General features: G+C 48.8%; 1 protein-coding gene across 1 annotated transcript; it reads left to right on the plus strand.

The window, feature by feature from the left end:
* Window positions 1–8217: 8217 nt before the first annotated feature.
* On the plus strand, window positions 8218–9153 carry LOC311427978 (olfactory receptor 14C36-like; the record flags this gene model as incomplete). Its single annotated transcript, XM_084539550.1, has 1 exon — window positions 8218–9153. One exon carries the CDS (start codon window positions 8218–8220, stop codon window positions 9151–9153), a length of 936 nt encoding a protein of 311 aa, XP_084395676.1.
* Window positions 9154–19665: the final 10512 nt, after the last annotated feature.

Below are 19665 nucleotides of genomic sequence, written 5' to 3' on the forward strand. Positions count from 1 at the left end.
CACCCAGGAGGACCCAGACAGAAAGAGGACCCCCATATGGGTTGTCCTGTCCCTTCTGCTTGAGTCCATGAGTGGGCAGCAGGAGGCACAAGGCTTGGCTGTGTCTTCACAAGAAGCTGCAAGGCCAGCAGCAGGCCCCTGGCTTGGAAGATGCTGCTGACGTGACTTGGGTCTGCTTGGTTGACAGGTCGTAGGGAGCCTTCTGGGTTGGGATGCCTACTTCAGGAGTGGTTTCCACCCTGATGGAGCTTTCTTTGGTAATAGGAAAGAGCAGGAGAGAAAAAACTGCCACAAAGTGCACCATGGAAGGTTGGCTCTTGTCACGAGGAAGAAGAAATATCCCTCAAATGGTCCGTGCTGTGGTGCCTGAGGTCACCCAAAGAGTGTCTGTTCTCAGACCCTAGCTTTGTGTTTCAAGGAACAGCTGGTGAGTGTTGATGAGACACTGGTGAAATGATGGAAATGTCACGATGAAAGCAAGGTGGTGAAAAGAGATAAGTGTCTGTAGACTTCAAGGAAATAGGATTAAGTGTGATACAGAATAGAGGAAAAAGAGGTGGGTGTTTGCAAGAATGGAAGGACACAACAGCCTGGACATTTTTGTCCCTTTGTCTAGAGCTTATGAGGAGATACATTATGCTCATTGCGATGGGCCATCATTGCTTCCTTGCTACCATGTGAAGAGGCTGGGAGGTGTCTTACCAGTGTTTGTCTCATGGCATCACACTCCCCACCACATCCCACAGATACCCAGGAAAAGCCCAGAGCCAGACATGGGGTACAGGATCTCCCCTCCAGTAGCTGGTGGCAGGCCTTGGCTCTTCTGTTTCATCAAAGCAAACCAAAACTTTTCTCAGCACAGTGCTTTCCTGTCTGTAGTCATGGCCTCCAATTATCTGCCCTAACAAGTCTCTGGGGAGGCTTTGTTAGTAACAGCCCTCAGAGGGGCTCATTAATACTCCAAGTCACTTCAACTTGTCCTCCTGAGTTTACTTTCTCTAGCAGTTGCATCATTCCCCTCTCAGTAGCTGAACTTCATAGACTCAGCACCAAAATGCTCCATGGAACTCATTAAAAAGCAGAAACTCCTAACATCCCCTCTATAGTTTTATTCATGGCTTCAAGACTTGTAGAGCAAATTGTAGAGCTTTCATGGTGTAGTTAAGGAGGAAGAGCACATAATAAAAATCTTGTCTCATCTTAAAGGATGCATTAAGTTGACTTTTTTGGGGGGAGCATTATTCCCTAATTGATATTGATCCAGAGTGTCTCCCTCGGAGATGTGCGTGGGGAGGAAAAGCAGACTCTGGAGGTCTGACACTGCATGGACAACCTTGCTCCTCACCACCAGCCCTGCCATTTCTCTCATTGGCCACCTGGTGCTTGCTTCTCATTTCCTTACGCCAGACTTCACTCAAGGCTGCAGCTGGATGTTACAGCCCCTTTGCAGCTATTCCTACCTGCGTTCCTAAGAGATGTGGCTGTACACAGATGCAGAAGGGTCTTTGTTATTTCTAACCAAAGAAAATGAAATCATGCAGCAATTTTTAAAATAAAATAAAATAAAATAAAATAATAAAAAACTCCTCATCTTCTCTTCCTCCTCTGACATTTACCTTCCCAAAACATTGAATGTACAAGAAATATTTTATAGTGATAGATATGAAATTATGAACAATAGCGTTAGCATTGATCCATACCATATTATTTCAATGATAAAGGTTGAGGTTCTTGCTAAAAGAAAAAAAAATACAGATTGCTGATAGATGGGCAAGCTGGGCTGCTTCTACCTCATGCTCAAAGCAGCAACTGTAGTGTGAATGATCAAAGAGTAAGAGGAGGGAAAATCGGAACCATGGGAAGTGCATAGGTGCAGATAGGCAGCTGGAAAAGCTACATTCAGCATTGTCTGTTTAATCAAAACTTGTGGATGTGCCTGGAAGATGAGGGAGCACATCGTGACAGACTATGAGAGGACAATGCAACAACAGATGAACACCAGTATTTCTTCTCCTGCGATGAAAATACATCCTGAAAATTCACATTTCTTCATGGTAGAAACTACACTGTGTGACATTCCATGGAAGGGATTAAATCATTTGAAGTGATGAGTAGTTGCTCTATTAGTTAAGTACTAATGACATTACTGGGTATTGACACAGAACTTTGCTGTCTGACCATAAGCAACCAGGGAAAACCACCAGAGACCCGGTTGTATTTGAAGTACTTCGCTGGATTTGCAGCTATCAGAAAGGGCTTTCAGGAGACCGGAGCCTTTTGAGGGATTCAGGTGCAGCCAGGTGGAGTTCAAGGGTACCTCTACTGCTGGCAGTGGTCTTTACCCCTGCAACTACAGCCCAGTCCAGCACATAAAACCTCTTCAAAGACAACACCTCTTCTTCAGTGAATTTCAGAAATTGACCTAAAGCTGAAATGGCCATTGGGAACCCAAGATACTCTCCTTTGTTCCTAGTAGACAGCTAGGCATCCATTTACCATCCTGGGACATCTGTGGAAAATTCAGGTTGCAAGACTCAAGAACAGGAAACTTCAAATAACTAGGATACAACCCATCAGCTTGCCGCACTTTGGGAATCCATCCCCTTCCAACTATGGGGATGAAAGTGCAAAATGCACTGAATCATGTTTCCCCAAAAGTACGGGAGTTTCCATCACTGGAGATACAAAAGCCCATCTGGAAATGGGCCTGGGCTGCCTGGTTTAGGTGTCCATGCTTGGCTAGTGTGGATGGCTACATGGGCTTTGGAGGTCCCCTCCACTCTCAGTGAACCTATCACTCTGCAGTGCCTGGCAGTGTTTCTGAGAACTTCTCTACAGTATCTTCAAACCTGGTGGACACTGGGTGCTCATGGGGCATAGGATCTTTTGGGGATGAATGTCCCACATGGCTGCTTCCCAAGCCGGGCCTTGCCCAGGGTCAGTCCCCTGCAGGGGAGAAAACGGCCCTTCTCCTGTTGGCTTTTCATTGCCTTCCTCTCAATACATGCTCTTCTCATCCTTGAACTCTTTTACTAAATACAGATGTCTAGGAGTGCTAGAGTACAGAATAGAAAACAGAGTAGTAGGAGTGCTGAGAAGTCAAAGGTGACCTGCCACCTCCAGACACAGGTGACCTCACAGTCCCTTTGCGTGACACGTTCCTGCTGCTGCCCTATCAAGTGCAGAGACAGAAGTGACCTCACAGTCACTGCCACAGTCACATTGCTCCTGCAGAGGCAGGAGATCCTGAGGCAGAGCTGACTTCTCTCTAGCCCCCTAGGTACCTGTTTTTCTCTTTCTGGGTTAGAGACTAAGCAAAGTTTTAGTGGGAGTGTGTGTTGTTCTGCTTGTGGTGTCGTGTCTGTGGTTAAGGTATGGACAAGCTCTACGGTTTAGGGTATTTTTAGGTCTGCCAAGGAGTCTAGAGTTAAACAGAGAGTTTTCATGTTACTGTTAAGGGAAGGCATTAGGTTTAGCAAGAGAAAAAAAAAAAAGAAAAAAAAAAAAGATTCCTTTCTGAGTATTGTAGTAGCATTTAGGTTTAGGCATTAAAATTACTGGCTCATGTAAGGTAAGGGCTATATGTGACTAGTTTAAGTCAGTGCTACCACAGCATCCACATTACATAAACACTCTTACTTCTATGAAATCATAAGTTTCTGCTGGCCAAGCTCTTCTTCCCACCCCAACATATCACATCTCTCTTGTCCAGGCTGCTCTTGACCTCTCCATATCTTATTGGGATCAGCCTTCTGATGACATTCATGATCGCAGAGTATCTGTCTCACCTCTGTTGGCTCCTCCATTCCTGAGACACTATTGGCATGGTAGTTAGAAGAGAAAAGGACACAAAGATCCTTAGAAGCATCCTGCACAATGTGCCCATCAGTTCTGCACTGCCACAAAACTGCGCTTCCTACCTACAAATTTTGTTTCCAGAATGGCTTTTATTTTTTATTTTTTTTCTCTCATGCACGGTTCTGTTTTGGATATGCAGAGATGGAATAAGGAAAGTTAAGGAACAGATGGAACTGATCTTCTCAAGGGATGCAAGGAATAATAGGAAGGGATTCTACAGATACACTGCTCAGAAAAGAATGGCCAAGGAGAGTGTACGCCCTCTGATGGATGAGAAGGGTGCACTGGTAATGACAGACATGGAGAAGGCTGAGGGACTCAACAATGTCTTTTCTTCAATCTTCCCTGCCAGTCAGGTTTCCCAAGTCTTTCATTTCCCTGAACCTGTAGATGGAGGCTGGGGGTGCAAAGTCCAACCTGGTGGGAGTGAAGAGCAGGTCCAAGGCCACCTGATGACACTAAACAGGTACATGTCTATGGGGCCTGATAACATGCATCCCAGGGTCCTGAGGGAACTGGCTGATGTAGTTGCCAAGCCTCTCCATCATACTTGGTGGCTGATAATTCTGCAGAAGAGAAGGCTCCAGGGTGACCTCTTTGTGGCCTTTCAGCACTCAAAGGAGACTTCTAGAAAAGATGGAGAGTGACTCTTTGCTCAGTCGTATGACAGGACAAGAGGGAAATGTTTTTAAAGTAAAAGACTAGAGATTTAGACTAGAGATTAGGAAGAAACTCTTCACCCAGAGGCTGTTGAAGCACTGGAACAGGTTGCTGAGAGACCTTAGGGATGCCCCATCCTTGGAACTGATCAAGAGCATGTGAGATGAGGCCCTGGGCTACCTGATCTCAAGGGGGGCATCCCTGCTTATGGCGTCCATGGACCGGGGCTTGGAACTAGATGCCTCTAAGGTCCCTTCCAACAGGAGCCATTCTCTCATTCTATGGTCTCACGAGCTATACCTCAAGCATGACTCCCATGCCATCAGCCTTCCTGTGGTCTCTCACCTGACCAGAACAGAAGGTGCCTCACCATCATCTTCAATGCCTTGTGCATGCTTCTGCCATTTACGGTCCCTATCAGTGCCACATTCCTCCTGCAGGTCCGTCAGCTCCATGGACAGAAGTGACCTCCCAGCCTCCTTCACAGCCATGGGCCTCCTGCAGGTCCAGCAGATCCTGAGGCACACCTGACCTCATCCCAGTATTCCCAGCCAGCTCCTCCTTGTGACCTCTGATCTGATCACATACCTGTCACCTCACATGCCTCTTCCAATGCCATGGGACTGCTGCAGGACCTCACAGTCCCTACCCTACCCCAAGGGGACAAGCAGCTGCAGTTAGGTGTAGGAGTGGGGTTGAGGATGAGATGTGCTGTGTGCATGGTGGAGGGCTTTGGGGGTTAGATGATCAGGTTAATGTTTAGGGATTAGAGGTCACCCTCCAGGGTTAAGGGAATGGCAAAGGCTTCAAGGGAGGGATTGGTGTTCTGCTCAATGTGCCTTCTCAAGGTCTGGGATAAGGACAAGTTTTGAGGTTTTTAATTTAGGTTTGGTTAGAGAGCTAGGTTTAAGGCTGGCATTTTCATCAATCCTTAGTTAGTCTTAATCATCCTTCTCTTTACCCTTCTTGTAGAAGATGCCTTTTACCTCTGCCTTTTCCAAATCCTGAGCAATGTCTCTCCTATATCTGGCTTTTCCATGGTCTTTGAGAGAGGTCTTATAACAACATCTGCAGCTCCACCAGCACCTCTCTCATCCTTACCACACCACCTCTAAGGCAACCTGAGGAGTGACCAGGACGATGATGTTTGCTTGGCAAAGGGATTCATTAAAATCTCTGATGAGGGCTGTCATGGGCTTCACACAGACTGTGATGGCAGTATCATAGAAAAGAGTGACACTTGTGTGGACAGAAGAACAGGTGGATAAGGCTTTGGGCCTGCCAACACAGGACACACACACACCTGAAAACTGCATGAGAGGGAAGAGGAAGACTGGATCCAAAATGTAGATTATGAAATCAAAGGCCATGAGTATCACTGTGGCACTGCAGGACAGCTCCAGCAATGGGGCAAAACAGTACAAGAGGTTTCTATGACACTGGGGCCACAGAACAGTAGCTGGGAGGAGAAGAATGAATTAGTGTACATGAGAGAAATTCCCCTGGTTCAGGTACAGCTGCCTTTTGGAGTCAGGCCTTCCACTTCTCGAGCCTTGCAGAGAACGGGGATGGCATACAGCCCAGGGCTGACCGTAGGGCATGGTCCCCAGAAGGAAGCACTACATCTGCAGGTGTTTGGTGGCAGGCACCAGCACAGTGTTGAGGCTGTTCCACGTCCCAGTCTCCATGCTGGTCATGTGAGAGAGGAAGAAGAGATTTGTGTATCAGTAGAGGATCTTCCATGTGGATTACTGGGAAAAATCAACAAATGGTGTCTTAGTGTCCAATTCCCTTCTTGGAAAACCTTTTAGAGCATTCAGTTCCCCCCTCTCTTGTTAGGACACATTCAGAGGGGTGAAATGATCCCTGTCAGTCGTGGCTGAGGTGTCCTGCCATGCAGTGGGAACAGAATAGGGGTTAAGGGAGGGAAACATTTGTACTCATATTTGACAACCACAGTCCAACAGCACAAATCACACTTTAAAAAATCACTCTGACATCTACAGAGAGAAGCAGTCAGTGATGCCTTCAGTCTGCTTCAACCACCACACCCCAGCAGAGACCCTGCTGCCTTGGGGAGCTGTCAGCCCTGAGGCCTTGGGGACACCTCGAGGGAGCCCAAGGGCACAGAGCAAGCGATGCCATGGTTGGGTGCTGTGCTGCTGAGCTGGGCCGGGCTCCTGGGCCCAAGGGCAGCTCCTGGCAAGCGCTGCAGAGAGACAGCTGTGCCCAGGAGCAGCTCCTCTGCACAGCGCAGCAGGGCTGGGGGCTCTGACCGCAGCTGGCATGCAGAGAGGAGAGAAGGAGAGAGGGCTTGGAGGCACTGAGGAGCGCAACAACAGAGGGCAGCGTGTGGCAGGACACATCTGCAGGCTCTTGACACCATGAGGCTCTGGCAGCAGGGCACTGCAGGTGGGGTTGCCAGAGGGGTCTTCTACAGCTGGCACATCCAGTGGCTGATAGCATCTGGCAGGGTGGGTCTCTCTGTTTCTCCAGTGAGGAGTAGAAAATGCATTAGAGAATGGCATTTAAAATTGTTTTTTTCAAGAGAAAGACCAGGGCAGGGACTACCTGAAAAGCAAGACGTTTTTTTCAGTCAGTGTATTCATATTTCTGCAGTGGAGTGGACGAAGGTTTCATGGTAATGAATTTTCAGGGTTGTACAGGAGACTGAGACTCCTGGAGCATAGGAGAAATTGATATGTCAGTGATGAAATTTGTAAAGTACCTTCCCAAACCTCATCTCACGGACTGCACCAACATCATATTGTGGTACTCCCAGGTTTTATCCTCGCTGATTTTTTGGAGCTAGAACCCCCCTGATATCCTCTGTCTTTGAGAGGTGTTTGCAGGCCAAAGCAGAGCAAACAGCATTTGCAATGAGCAGGAGCTGCCTCTTCTGCAGGCAGAGCTGCAGCACAGGAGGGTCTGCTGAGTGTCCGTCTGTCCCTCCCTGGCCTTGCCTCCCCTGGCAGCAGCACGCTGGCATTCCTCCTGGCTTCTCCAGCTGGCCGTGCTGCTGCTGGTCTTGTTCCCAGGCTGGCTGGGGATGGGGGTTTCACATGCCCATGGGGTGAGCCCTCGGTGTGCTTGGGTAAGGGGAGTACAGGGACAGGGTGAGGGGTCTGGAGATGGGCACTTTAAACCTGGATGTCTCTGCTCTCAGTAGTATCCTGGTTTGTTTCAGGCAAACACAGGAGTGCAATTGTCCAGTAGGTCAAAGAGACACCAGCACAGGGCAGTTGACACTAGGACTAACACACAGACTTGATGTGCTCTCCAAGGACACTGCACTGAAGCCATCACCACGTTGATGACACACAAGGTTTTACTTTGAGTAGAGTGGGGCTGCTAGCACAAAAGAGACAAAATAAAAATCACTATATGATCTTTACCAGTAGCTTAGCGCAGGACTGACTCCCGCATTGCCCACAGCAAGTCCCATGCTCTCAGTGAAACCCTCTAGCAGCACCAGCCAGAACTCATGAAAAGGACCTGCCAAAAGTCTGAATGGAAGTGGAGAATCATTTGGGAGGGATTAAATGAAAAATGGAATGAGTTTTCCTCTGAAATGAGAAATGATGTCATAAAAGATTTTTTTTTTTAATTTTTTTGTAAGACAACTCTGTTAAGATAACTCTGATAAACTCTCAGTGTTTTTCTGTTCCTTGTGCAGGACCTCATGACCAGAAGCAGGAAATGCCCAACAGCAGCTCTGTCAGTGAGTTCCTCCTGCTGGCATTCGCAGACACGTGCGAGCTGCAGCTCCTGCACTTCGCGCTCTTCCTGGGCATCTACCTGGCTGCCCTCCTGGGCAACGGCCTCATCCTCAGCGCCGTAGCCTGCCACCACCGCCTCCACACCCCCATGTACTTCTTCCTCCTCAACCTCGCCCTCCTCGACGTGGGCTGCATCTCCACCACTCTGCCCAAAGCCATGGCCAATACCCTCTGGGACACCAGGGCCATCTCCTATCAAGGCTGTGCTGCACAGGTCTTCTTTTTATTCTTCTTGTTTAGCTCAGAGTATTATCTCCTCAGCATCATGGCCTATGACCGCTACATTGCCATCTGCAAGCCCCTGCACTATGGGAGCCTCCTGGGCAGCAGAGCTTGTGCCCAGATGGCAGCAGCTGCCTGGGGCAGTGGCTTTCTTATTGCTGTCCTGCACACAGCCACTACATTTTCCCTGCCCCTCTGCCAAGGCAATGCTGTGGACCAGTTCTTCTGTGAAATCCCCCACATCCTCAAGCTCTCCTGCTCAGATGCCTACCTCAGGGAAGTTGGGGCACTTGTGTTTAGTCTTTCTTTATCATTTGGTTGTTTTGTTTTCATTGTGCTGTCCTATGTGCAGATCTTCAGGGCAGTGGTGAGGATGCCCTCTTCTCAGGGCCGGCACAAAGCCTTTTCCACTTGCCTCCCTCACCTGGCCGTGGTCTCTCTGTTTGTCAGCGCTGCCATATTTGCCTACCTGAAGCCACCCTTCATTTCCTCTCCATCCTTGGACCTGGTCGTTGCACTTCTGTACTCAGTGGTGCCTCCAGCACTGAACCCCCTCATCTACAGCATGAGGAATCAAGAGGTGAAGGATGCAATGAGGAAACTTCTTCAATACATGCTTCTTAAGCATCAGTGATGTGTTCAGAAGATGTATTTCTGATAATATGCAATTTTGATTCATATTAGATCATATCATTTTTATCATTACTAGTGCTATCAAAACATTATCAGTAGTAATCATCATAAAAGAAATAAAATGTTATTTGGAAAATGATACGATATTTTAAAAATTATTTTTTTCTGTTAATATTTTAAAAATATTTTATTTTGTTTTTAATAATGTAATTCTTACCATTCTGAATGTTACATTTTGTGTTTGCTTTGACCGTATCGTCTAACATACATAGAGAACCAGGCTTCCTTGGTAGAGAAAGACAACAAAGATATCATCAGAAATTCATTGCTCTCAGTATCCCTCTCTTTCCATCTCCTCTGGAGTTGGGGCAGCAGCCTCAGCAACCAGGAGGGGCTCGGGGCCAAGAGCCCAGCTGCCACTTATTGTATTTGGATTCGACCTTGTGTATCTAGGTGACAGTCCTGTCATCTCTATAGCAGGGCCACCACAAAGCCTTTTCCAGGTGCCCCCCTCACGTGGCCATGGTGTCCGTCTTTATCAAGGCCTGTCATGGTTGCCTGCCTGAAGCCCTCCTCCATCTCCTCCCCATCCCTGGATGTGGTGGTGGCAGTTCTGTACCCAGTGTTGCCTCCAGCAGAGCACGTCCTCATCTGTAGCATAAGGAGTCAGGAGCTCAAACATGCCTTGTGGAAATTAATGACTAGATGTGTCTTGGATGCAAGAAATTTCTGATCTGCTTCTGCACATGACTTGCAATGTCAATAATTGGAGGAAGAGCCAGTATACCTGTTTGTTTTTGTTTTTTTTTTTTTTTTTTTTTTTGTGGTCGTGTTTGTGCATATTCTTATTACATTAATTCAGCTAATGAGCACCCATTAAAATGATATGGATGTACCTGTTGAATATAGGTCATAGACTCTGTGCATGTGAAGCCATGCTCTCTGTGAATTTAACCTTAATGGAGTTAAAATTCAACTGCCATTTTGTCTGACATCTGTCCTCTGAGACCAGACCTGGCTCTGCAGGGGCAGTGCCCGTGTGCAGGGGTGCAGAGGAAAAGAGTCCCATCCCAGCAGCACGGCCAGGGAGCACCAGCGCTTGGGGCATGCAGAGCTGCTCTCTTGCCACTGCCGCCCTGTCCTGCTGAGCCCTGCTGGTGGGGGCAGGCCCGGCTGCTCCTGGAGCTTGGTGCCAGTGGTGCTGTGGGGCTGTGCTGGGACTGCAGGCAGGGACAGGCAGTGGGCACAGCAGTGGCACAGCTGGCCTCCACTGCAGCACTTCCCTCCTAAGGGGGGATCTCCTCCGAGGTGGACTGACCAGACCTCAAGTGCTCAGTCTGCTGTGAGCAGGCAGAGGACAGCTCTGCCGCCCCAGGACACTGGGCACCACAGCCCCCTCGCTCTGCAGAGCAGCACTGCTAGCTGGGGCTGGAGCTTAGAGGGTGCTTCCCCTGAGTGTCTTCTAGACTGGCTTCCGGCTTCTGGATGTGAGTGTGATCTTCACTGTGCACAAGGATCTGAGAGACCACCAACAGGCACGGGGCTGGAACATTGTCTGCAAGGTCCCTCTTGCCCTAGCACCTCCCAGGACTGGCACGGAACTGGCTCCTGTGTGTCAGAGAGCCTGGGAGCCCAGCAGGTGTGCCATGAGCTTGGAGGATCACAACCAGATCAATTCTACCTGGGCAGGTTCTGGCCCAAAAAGGGGGTGTTTTGTAGGTGTGGCATTATAAGCTCAGTGGTGTATCAGAAGCACTAAGTCCAGCAGGAAGCGAATGGCTGTTAAATGGCCTGTGAGGTGACTGCTTTTTGAAGTAGCTGACAGGTCACCCTTGACTCCTGGCTGGGATCTGTGCCTTTAGGCTCACATCTGCCAGTGTCCATGGTAGGGCAGCGGAAGGCACTTGCTGTGCATGTAGTTTCTGAGATCAGCTCTTTCTAAGTACCTGGTATGCCCCATAGTGGAAGAGGTCTTGGATAGGGGTTGTCATGTCAGAGGTGTCAGCTGTGCCTTTAGGCTCAGAACTGATGGGCGCATTGTGCAGGGTGCTCCTACAGACATTTCTCTCCTTCTCCATGCTGGTTCTCCAAACTTCCCCTAAGAAGATGACTGATATGGGGAAGTCAGGAGAAGCCTGGCCAACAGAGATGTGAGATTTGTGGGAGGGCAAAGGAACGTGGACAGCAGAAGCTAATGATTTTGCAGAGGTAAGAATGTTCAGGTAATGTTGATCCTACCATAAAGCAGACTTAAAGCAGTCATGTGAGGCCCTTGCCCTATTTTAACCTGTAACGTTAATCCATAAAGCTAAATGCTACTCCACACCCTGACAGGAATCCACTGCTCTAATATTTGACCACAAGATCCCTTGAAGCCAAAACTAGTCCATAGCCTCATTACATCGCCCTTAGTCTCTTGCTCACCCTGATCCCTGCCCTTAACTCTACCATTAACATACTCTACTTAACACCTAAACTTCTTGCAGACTTAAACAAAACCAAAGAACTTGTACATACCCTAACCACAGACCTGACACCACAAGCCAAACACCAAACCCTCCCAATAAATATTTGATTAATCTCTATCACAGAAAGCTGAGCCCTAGTCCCGAACCCCATGCATGAATGCCTAACACCCAAAGCCCTGATACCTTTGCATTCACTTATTCACATTCAGCCTTTTTCCTAACCCTTATCTTAAGCACTTAAGGTGCTTGACCCATAAGGAAGGGTAGGAACCATGAGATTGCTCTGCAGTCACGTGGCATACAAAGATGAATGTGAGGGGCCATGGATTTGATCAGCTTGTGGGCCACAAAGAGGAGATGGATGGGAGTGCTCTGAGAGCTCAGCTCTGCCTCAGCATCTCCTGCCCCAGCAGGAGGAATGTGACCGTGGTAGGGACTGTGAGGTCACTTCTGTCTCTGCACTTGATAGTGCAGCAGTAGGAACGTCTCACAGAAAGGGACTGTGAGGTCACTTGTGTCTGGAGGTGGCAGGTCACCCTTGACATAGACCTGGGATCTGCACTTTGGGGCTGAAATCTGCCAGTGCACATCTTCTGCAAGAAGGTTAAACAGAAGGATGATTAAGACTAACTAAGGATTAAAATGCTATTATGGAATCTACACTTCAGATCAAATCTAAATTAAAAACCTCAAAACTTGTCCTTATCCCAGATCTTGAGCAGGCACATTGAGCAGAACACCAATCCCTCCCTTGAAGCCTTTGCCATTCCCTTAACCCTGGAGGGTGACCTCTACTTCCTAAACATTAACTTGATCATCTAACCCTCAAAGCCCTCCACCATGCACACAGCACATCTCAGCTTCAACCCCACTCCTATCCCTAACTTCAGCTGCTTGTCCCCTTGGGGCAGGGCAGGGACTGTGAGGTCCTGCAGCAGTCCCATGGCATTGGAAGAGGCATGTGAGGTGACAGGTATGTGATCAGATCAGAGGTCACAAGGAGGAGCTGGCTGGGAATGCTGGGATGAGGTCAGGTGTGCCTCAGGATGTGCTGGGCCTGCAGGAGGCACATGGCTGTGAAGGAGGCTGGGAGGTCACTTCTGTCTCTGGAGCTGATGGACCAACAGGAGGAATGTGGCACAGATAGGAACCATAAAGGGCAGAAGCATGTTCAAGGCATTGAAGATGATGGTGAGGCTCCTTCTGTTCTGGTCAGGTGAGAGACCACAGGAAGGCTGATGGGATGGGAGTCATGCTTGAGGTATAGTTTGTGAGACCATAGAATGAGAGAATGGCTCCTGTTGGAAGGGACTTTAAAGATCACCTATTGCTAACCCCCTGGCCATAAACAGGGATGCCCCCATTGAGATCAGGTTGCCCAGGGCATCCTCTAACCTGCTCTTGATCAGCTCCAGGGATGAGGCAACTCTAAGGTCTCTTGGCAACCTGTTCCAGTGCCTCACTATCCACTAATTGAAGAATTTTTCTCCTCACCAGTAGTCTAAATCCCTCCTCATTTAGCTTAAAACCATTCCCCGTTGTCCTGTCATTATCTGATTGAGCAAAGAGTCACTCTCCGTCTTTTTATACACCCCCTTTAAGTACTGAAAGGCCACAAAGAGGTCACCCCGGAGCCTTCTTTTCTCCAGGCTGAACAGCCCCAGCTCTCTCACCCTTTCTTCATAGGAGATGTGCTTCAGCCCCTTGATCATCTTTGTGGCCCTCTTCTGGACCTATTCTAACAGATTGTCGTGGTTTAACCCGACCGGCAGCTAAACACCACGCAGCCGTTCGCTCACCCTCCCCCCTCCCTCTCTGGGACGGGGGAGAGAAATGGAAAGTGAAGCCCGTGAGTTGAGATAAAGACAGTTTAATAAGACAGGAAAAAAAAAATAACAAAATAATAATAACAATAATAATAATGATGATACAATGGTGATAATACGAAAGTAATAATAGTATGTACAAACAAGTGATGCACAATGCAATTGCTCACCACCCGCTGACCGATGCCCAGCCTAACCCCGAGCAGTCCGGCCCCCTCCCCCCGGCTAGCCACCCCTATATATTGTTTAGCATGACGTCAGATGGTATGGAATACCCCTTTGGCTAGTTTGGGTCACCTGTCCTGGGTCTGTCCCCTCCCAGCTCTTACTGCACCCCCCAGCCTGCCCGTTGGCAGGACAGAGCAAAGGCTGAGATGTCCTTGGCTTAGTATAAGCACTGCTCTGCAACAATTAAAGCATCGGGGTGTTATCAGCACTCTTCTCATTCTAAGCCAAAACACAGCATTCCACCAGCTACTAGGAAGAAAATTAATTCTGTGCTAACTGAAACCAGGACATCTATCCACCCCTTATTCCATACCATTTATGTCATGCTCAGGTTACACTCTTTTCCATACATTCTAATTAGTCACCTATAGTAATCATGGTAGTGATAACATACAGTATAATATACTATTTAACATGGTGCAATTCAGTTCATGGGCTATTCTCACCCAGTATTAAATCTCCTTGAGGTACACACCGGACCTCTCCGTTCTTTTGCATCACCCACCAAGTATATCCAGGTCCCTGAGCGAAAACAATTCCACGAATAGGTTTGCCTTTTCCTGAGGCAGGAGTAGCCCAGACTGTTTTACCCAGCATATTTTTTACATGCACTACAGGAACTTTATCCCCATCTACAGTACGTAACAGGTTTGATTGGGCAGGTCCAGCTCGGTTGGTAGATCCCCTAGTATTGACTAACCAAGTGGCCTTTGCCAAATGCGTATCCCAGTTTTTGAACGTCCCAGCGCCCATTGCTTTCAAGGTAGTCTTTAACAGGCCATTGTATCGTTCAACTTTCCCGGAGGCTGGTGCATGATAGGGGATGTGATACACCCATTCAATACCATGTTCTTTGGCCCAAGTGCCTATAAGGTTGTTTCGGAAGTGAGTCCCATTGTCTGATTCTATTCTTTCTGGGGTGCCATGTCGCCATAGGACTTGCTTTTCAAGGCCCAGGATGGTGTTCCGGGCGGTAGCATGAGGCACAGGATATGTTTCCAGCCATCCGGTGGTTGCTTCCACCATTGTAAGTACGTGGCGCTTGCCATTGCGAGTTTGAGGGAGTGTGATGTAATCAATCTGCCAGGCCTCTCCATATTTATATTTCAGCCATCGTCCTCCATACCAAAGAGGCTTTGACCGTTTGGCTTGCTTGATTGCAGCACATGTTTCACAGTCATGAATAACCTGTGCTATAGCGTCCATGGTCAAGTCCACCCCTCGATCACGAGCCCATCTGTATGTTGCATCTCTACCTTGATGGCCTGAAGTGTCATGGGCCCATCGGGCTATAAATAATTCACCTTTATGCTGCCAATCCAGGTCCACCTGAGCTACTTCAATCTTAGCAGCCTGATCCACCTGCTGGTTGTTTTGATGTTCTTCAGTAGCCCGATTCTTGGGCACATGAGCATCTACGTGGCGTACTTTCACAGCCAGGTTCTCTACCCGAGCAGCAATATCTTGCCACAATGCAGCAGCCCAGATAGGTTTGCCCCTACGCTGCCAGTTGTTTTGCTTCCATTGCTGTAACCATCCCCACAGGGCATTTGCTACCATCCATGAATCGGTGTAGAGATAGAGAACTGGCCATTTTTCTCGTTCAGCAATGTCTAAAGCCAGCTGAATGGCTTTCACTTCTGCAAACTGACTCGATTCACCTTCTCCCTCAGCAGCTTCTGCAACTCGTCGCGTAGGACTCCATACAGCAGCCTTCCATCTCCGATGCTTCCCCACAATACGACAGGACCCATCAGTGAACAGGGCATATTTCTTTTCATTCTCTGGCAACTGGTTGTACAGTGGGGCTTCTTCAGCACGACCCACCTCCTCCTCTGATGATATCCCAAAGTGTTTGCCTTCTGGCCAGTCCATGATCACTTCCAATATTCCTGGGCGACTGGGGTTTCCTATTCGAGCCCGCTGAGTAATCAGTGCAACCCACTTGCTCCATGTAGCATCAGTTGCATGATGCGTAGAGGGGACCCTTCCCTTGAACATCCAGCCTAGTACCGGTAATCGGGGTGCTAGGAGGAGCTGCGCTTCAGTACCGACCACCTCCGAAGCAGATCGAACTCCTTCATATGCTGCCAATATCTCCTTTTCAGTTGGAGTATAGCGGGCCTCAGATCCTCTGTATCCCCGACTCCAAAACCCCAGAGGCCGACCTCGAGTTTCCCCAGGTTCTTTCTGCCAGAGGCTCCAGGTGGGGCCGTTCTCCCCGGCTGCAGTGTAGAGCACATTCTTTACATCTGGTCCTGTTCGAACTGGCCCAAGGGCTACTGCATGGACTATTTCCTGCTTGATTTGTTCAAAGGCTTGTCGTTGTTCAGGGCCCCATTCAAACTCATTCTTCTTACGAGTTACTTGGTAGAGTGGGTTTACAATCAGACTGTAATTTGGGATGTGCATTCTCCAAAACCCCACAACACCTAGGAAAGTCTGTGTTTCTTTTTTGTTAGTTGGTGGAGACATAGCTGTTATTTTGTTGATCACATCCATTGGGATTTGACGACGTCCATCTTGCCATTTTATTCCTAAAAACTGGATCTCCCGTGCAGGTCCTTTGACTTTATTTTGTTTTATGGCAAAACCGGCTTTCAGAAGGATTTGGACTATTTTCTTCCCTTTCTCAAAAACTTCCTCTGCTGTGTCACCCCACACAATAATGTCATCGATGTACTGCAGGTGTTCAGGAGCTTCCCCCTGCTCTAGTGCAGACTGGATCAGCCCATGGCAAATGGTAGGGCTGTGTTTCCACCCCTGGGGCAGCCTATTCCAAGTATATTGGACTCCCCTCCAAGTGAAGGCAAATTGTGGCCTGCACTCTGCTGCTAGAGGGATGGAGAAAAATGCATTAGCGATATCAATTGTGGCGTACCACTTGGCTGCCTTCGATTCAAGTTCATACTGAAGTTCCAGCATGTCCGGCACTGCAGCACTCAGTGGTGGCGTGACTTCGTTCAGGCCGCGATAGTCCACTGTTAGTCTCCACTCGCCATTAGACTTTCGCACTGGCCATATGGGACTATTGAAAGGTGAATGAGTCTTGCTGATCACTCCTTGGCTCTCCAATTGACGAATTAGCTTATGGATGGGAATCAGGGAGTCTCGGTTGGTGCGATATTGCCGCCGGTGCACAGTTGTGGTAGCAATTGGCACTTGCTGTTCTTCGACCCTCAGCAACCCCACAACAGAGGGGTCCTCTGAGAGACCAGGCAAGGTAGATAATTGTTTAATGCCCTCTGTCTCTAAGGCAGCAATACCAAAAGCCCACCGGAACCCTTTTGGGTCCTTGCAGTATCCTCTTCTAAGATAGTCTATGCCAAGGATACATGGAGCATCCGGACCAGTCACAATGCGGTGCTTTTCCCACTCATTCCCAGTCAGACTCACTTCAGCCTCCAATACAGTCAACTGCTGAGATCCCCCTGTCACTCCACAAATATAGATGGGCTCTGGTCCTTTATAGCTCGATGGCATTATAGTACATTGTGCACCGGTGTCTACTAAAGCCTTATACTTCTGTGCGCGTGATGTGCCAGGCCATCGAATCCACACAGTCCAATAAACTCGATTGTCCCTTTCCTCCCCCTGGCTGGAGGCAGGGCCCCCCTAATCCTGGTCAGAATCTTCCTCGTTTCTGTGTTTGAAGGACTGTCTGCTGGAAGTTGGAGCAGCAAACTTTTCGGAGAATCCCTTTTTCCTGATTGTTTTCTTTTGCAACTCACGTACCCGTGCCTCTAGGGTCGCGGTAGATTTTCCATCCCACTTTCTCATGTCCTCTCCATGGTCTCGTAAGTAAAACCACAGGGTGGCACGGGGTGAGTACCCACCATATCGTCTTCCTTGTGTGGGTGAACGCCTACCCCTGACAGCTGAGACACTGCTTTGTACAGGTGCGAAGGAGAATAATCTCTCTTCAAGTTGGTGAACCTTTTCAGAAAGTTTCTCCCAAGTGTTCTCCTTTGGTCGGTGGGCACTGGTTGGTTCAGGTGGGGAGGACAATAGATTCTCTTCAAGTTGGTGAACCTTTTCAGAAAGTTTCTCCACAGCTGAGACGCAGGCCTGTAAGGAAGAGGAGAGACTTTCTTCGTACTGCCGGAGTTGTTTAGCCGCTTCACCCACTGTGGGTTCCTCATCCTCTTTCCAGGCCATTATTGCCAATGAGCTGGCATATGATGATGGTGCACTCCGTACAAACTTCTGCCACATGGGTCGTGTACACTTGACTTCATCTGGATCTGTGGATGTTTGTTTGAGGTCTGGATCCTCATAAATCACTTCCCGTACGGCTAATTCCCTCAGGTACTGGATTCCCTTCTCCATAGTGGTCCACTTGCCTGGTAGACATAAAATATCTTCCTTGAAGGGATACCTTTCCCTCACAGCTGAGAGGAGACGCCTCCAGAGGCTGGTGGGTCGTGCTCCATCTGCAATTGCTTTGTCAATGCCGGCGTCTCGAGCAAGGGATCCCAGCCGCTTGGCTTCCCTGCCGTCTAATTCCACACAATTGGCTCCAGAGTCCCAGCACCGGAGCAGCCAGGTGACAAGCTGCTCACCTATACAGCGACCAAAATCTTTTCGCACATCTCGTAGCTCGCGCTCGTTTAGGCTTCGGGTAGTTACTGTTGCTCTTTCGGCATCCTCATCTTCCTCCTCCTGAATCCTTGACGGCCCAGCGTCGTCATCATCTTCGTCATCTCTATACTTAGTTTTGGCAGAAGCCTTACCTGGATTGGCAGAAGACTCTCTGCGTTCTAAATGACTTGAATTTCTATACCATATTTTCACCTTCTCTACAGGGGCAGCTTGCACTGCTACTGCTCGTTTCTCTGACTTTGTTACAGGGTCTGCCACAGGGGTTGGAATGCCCTCTGCAGGGTCAACTTGCACTGCTACAGCTTGTTTCTCTGACATGGCCACAGGAGCTGGAGCGGCTACAGGAGCTGGAGTTGGAGCTGGAGCAGTTGCAGGAGCTGGGACTGGAGCAGCAGTAGGAGCTGGAGCTGGAGCGGCTTCAGGAGCTGGGACTGGAGCAGTTGCAGGAACTGGGACTGGAGTAGCGGCCGGAGCTGGAACTGGAGCGACTGCAGGAACTGGGACTGGAGCGGCTGCAGGAGCTGGAGCTGGAGCAGCTTCAGGAGCTGGGACTGGAGCGGCTGCAGGAGCTGGGACTGGAGCGGCTGCAGGAGCTGGGACTGGAGCGGCTGCAGGAGCTGGGACTGGAGCGGCTGCAGAATCCACCGTAGGGGTCACAGTGGCCGTTGGATCTGTCACAGGGTTTGGAGTGGCCGCAGGGTCTGTCACTAAGTTGACAGCAGTATCAATGGCAGCTCGATAGGCATGAGCCAGGCCCCAGCACGTTACAATGATTTGTGTTACTTTGGAACTGCCAGAATCATTACACCTTTTTTTCAAGCATTCTGCCAGTTTTTGAGGATTTTGCCATTGTTCAGGGGTGAATTTCCAACACACTGGGGGTGCCAACTGCTCTAGATGCCTGCCCATATCCACCCATACTCCCTGCCACCCACAACTATACTGCCTCCGGGCAGATCTCCGGATGAGCTTCATAAGTAGTTGTTTAACTTTAAGCAGAACCTGAAGTGCATTCAGGAGGCAGAACAACAGGACTATGCTGGTCTGAGTATCCCAAGGATATTCAATATCTTGGAGAGCTATTGTAATAAACTCGGAGGATAAGAGGGTGGTGAAGGAGGAAGGGAGAGTGATCAAGGAGGGTACAGGGGTGGTGAAGGAGAAAGGGAGAGTGATCAAGTAAGAAAAATTATCTTCCCCTTTCCCCTCCACAGATTGACTCCCTAATGAAAAAAGGCAACAGATACAATTGCTAATAGTTTCCAAAATACAGTTTCCAAAGTATAGAATCGAAGATGTTACTGAGTACAAATACCAGGTTAGAGTCATGGCCAGATATTTCATCATCGCATAAGCCACTGATACAACACACAGTACCATAATGGTCTG

Source organism: Aythya ferina (genome assembly GCF_964211825.1).
Source record: "Aythya ferina genome assembly, contig: HAP1_SCAFFOLD_29, whole genome shotgun sequence".
NCBI lineage: Eukaryota > Metazoa > Chordata > Aves > Anseriformes > Anatidae > Aythya > Aythya ferina.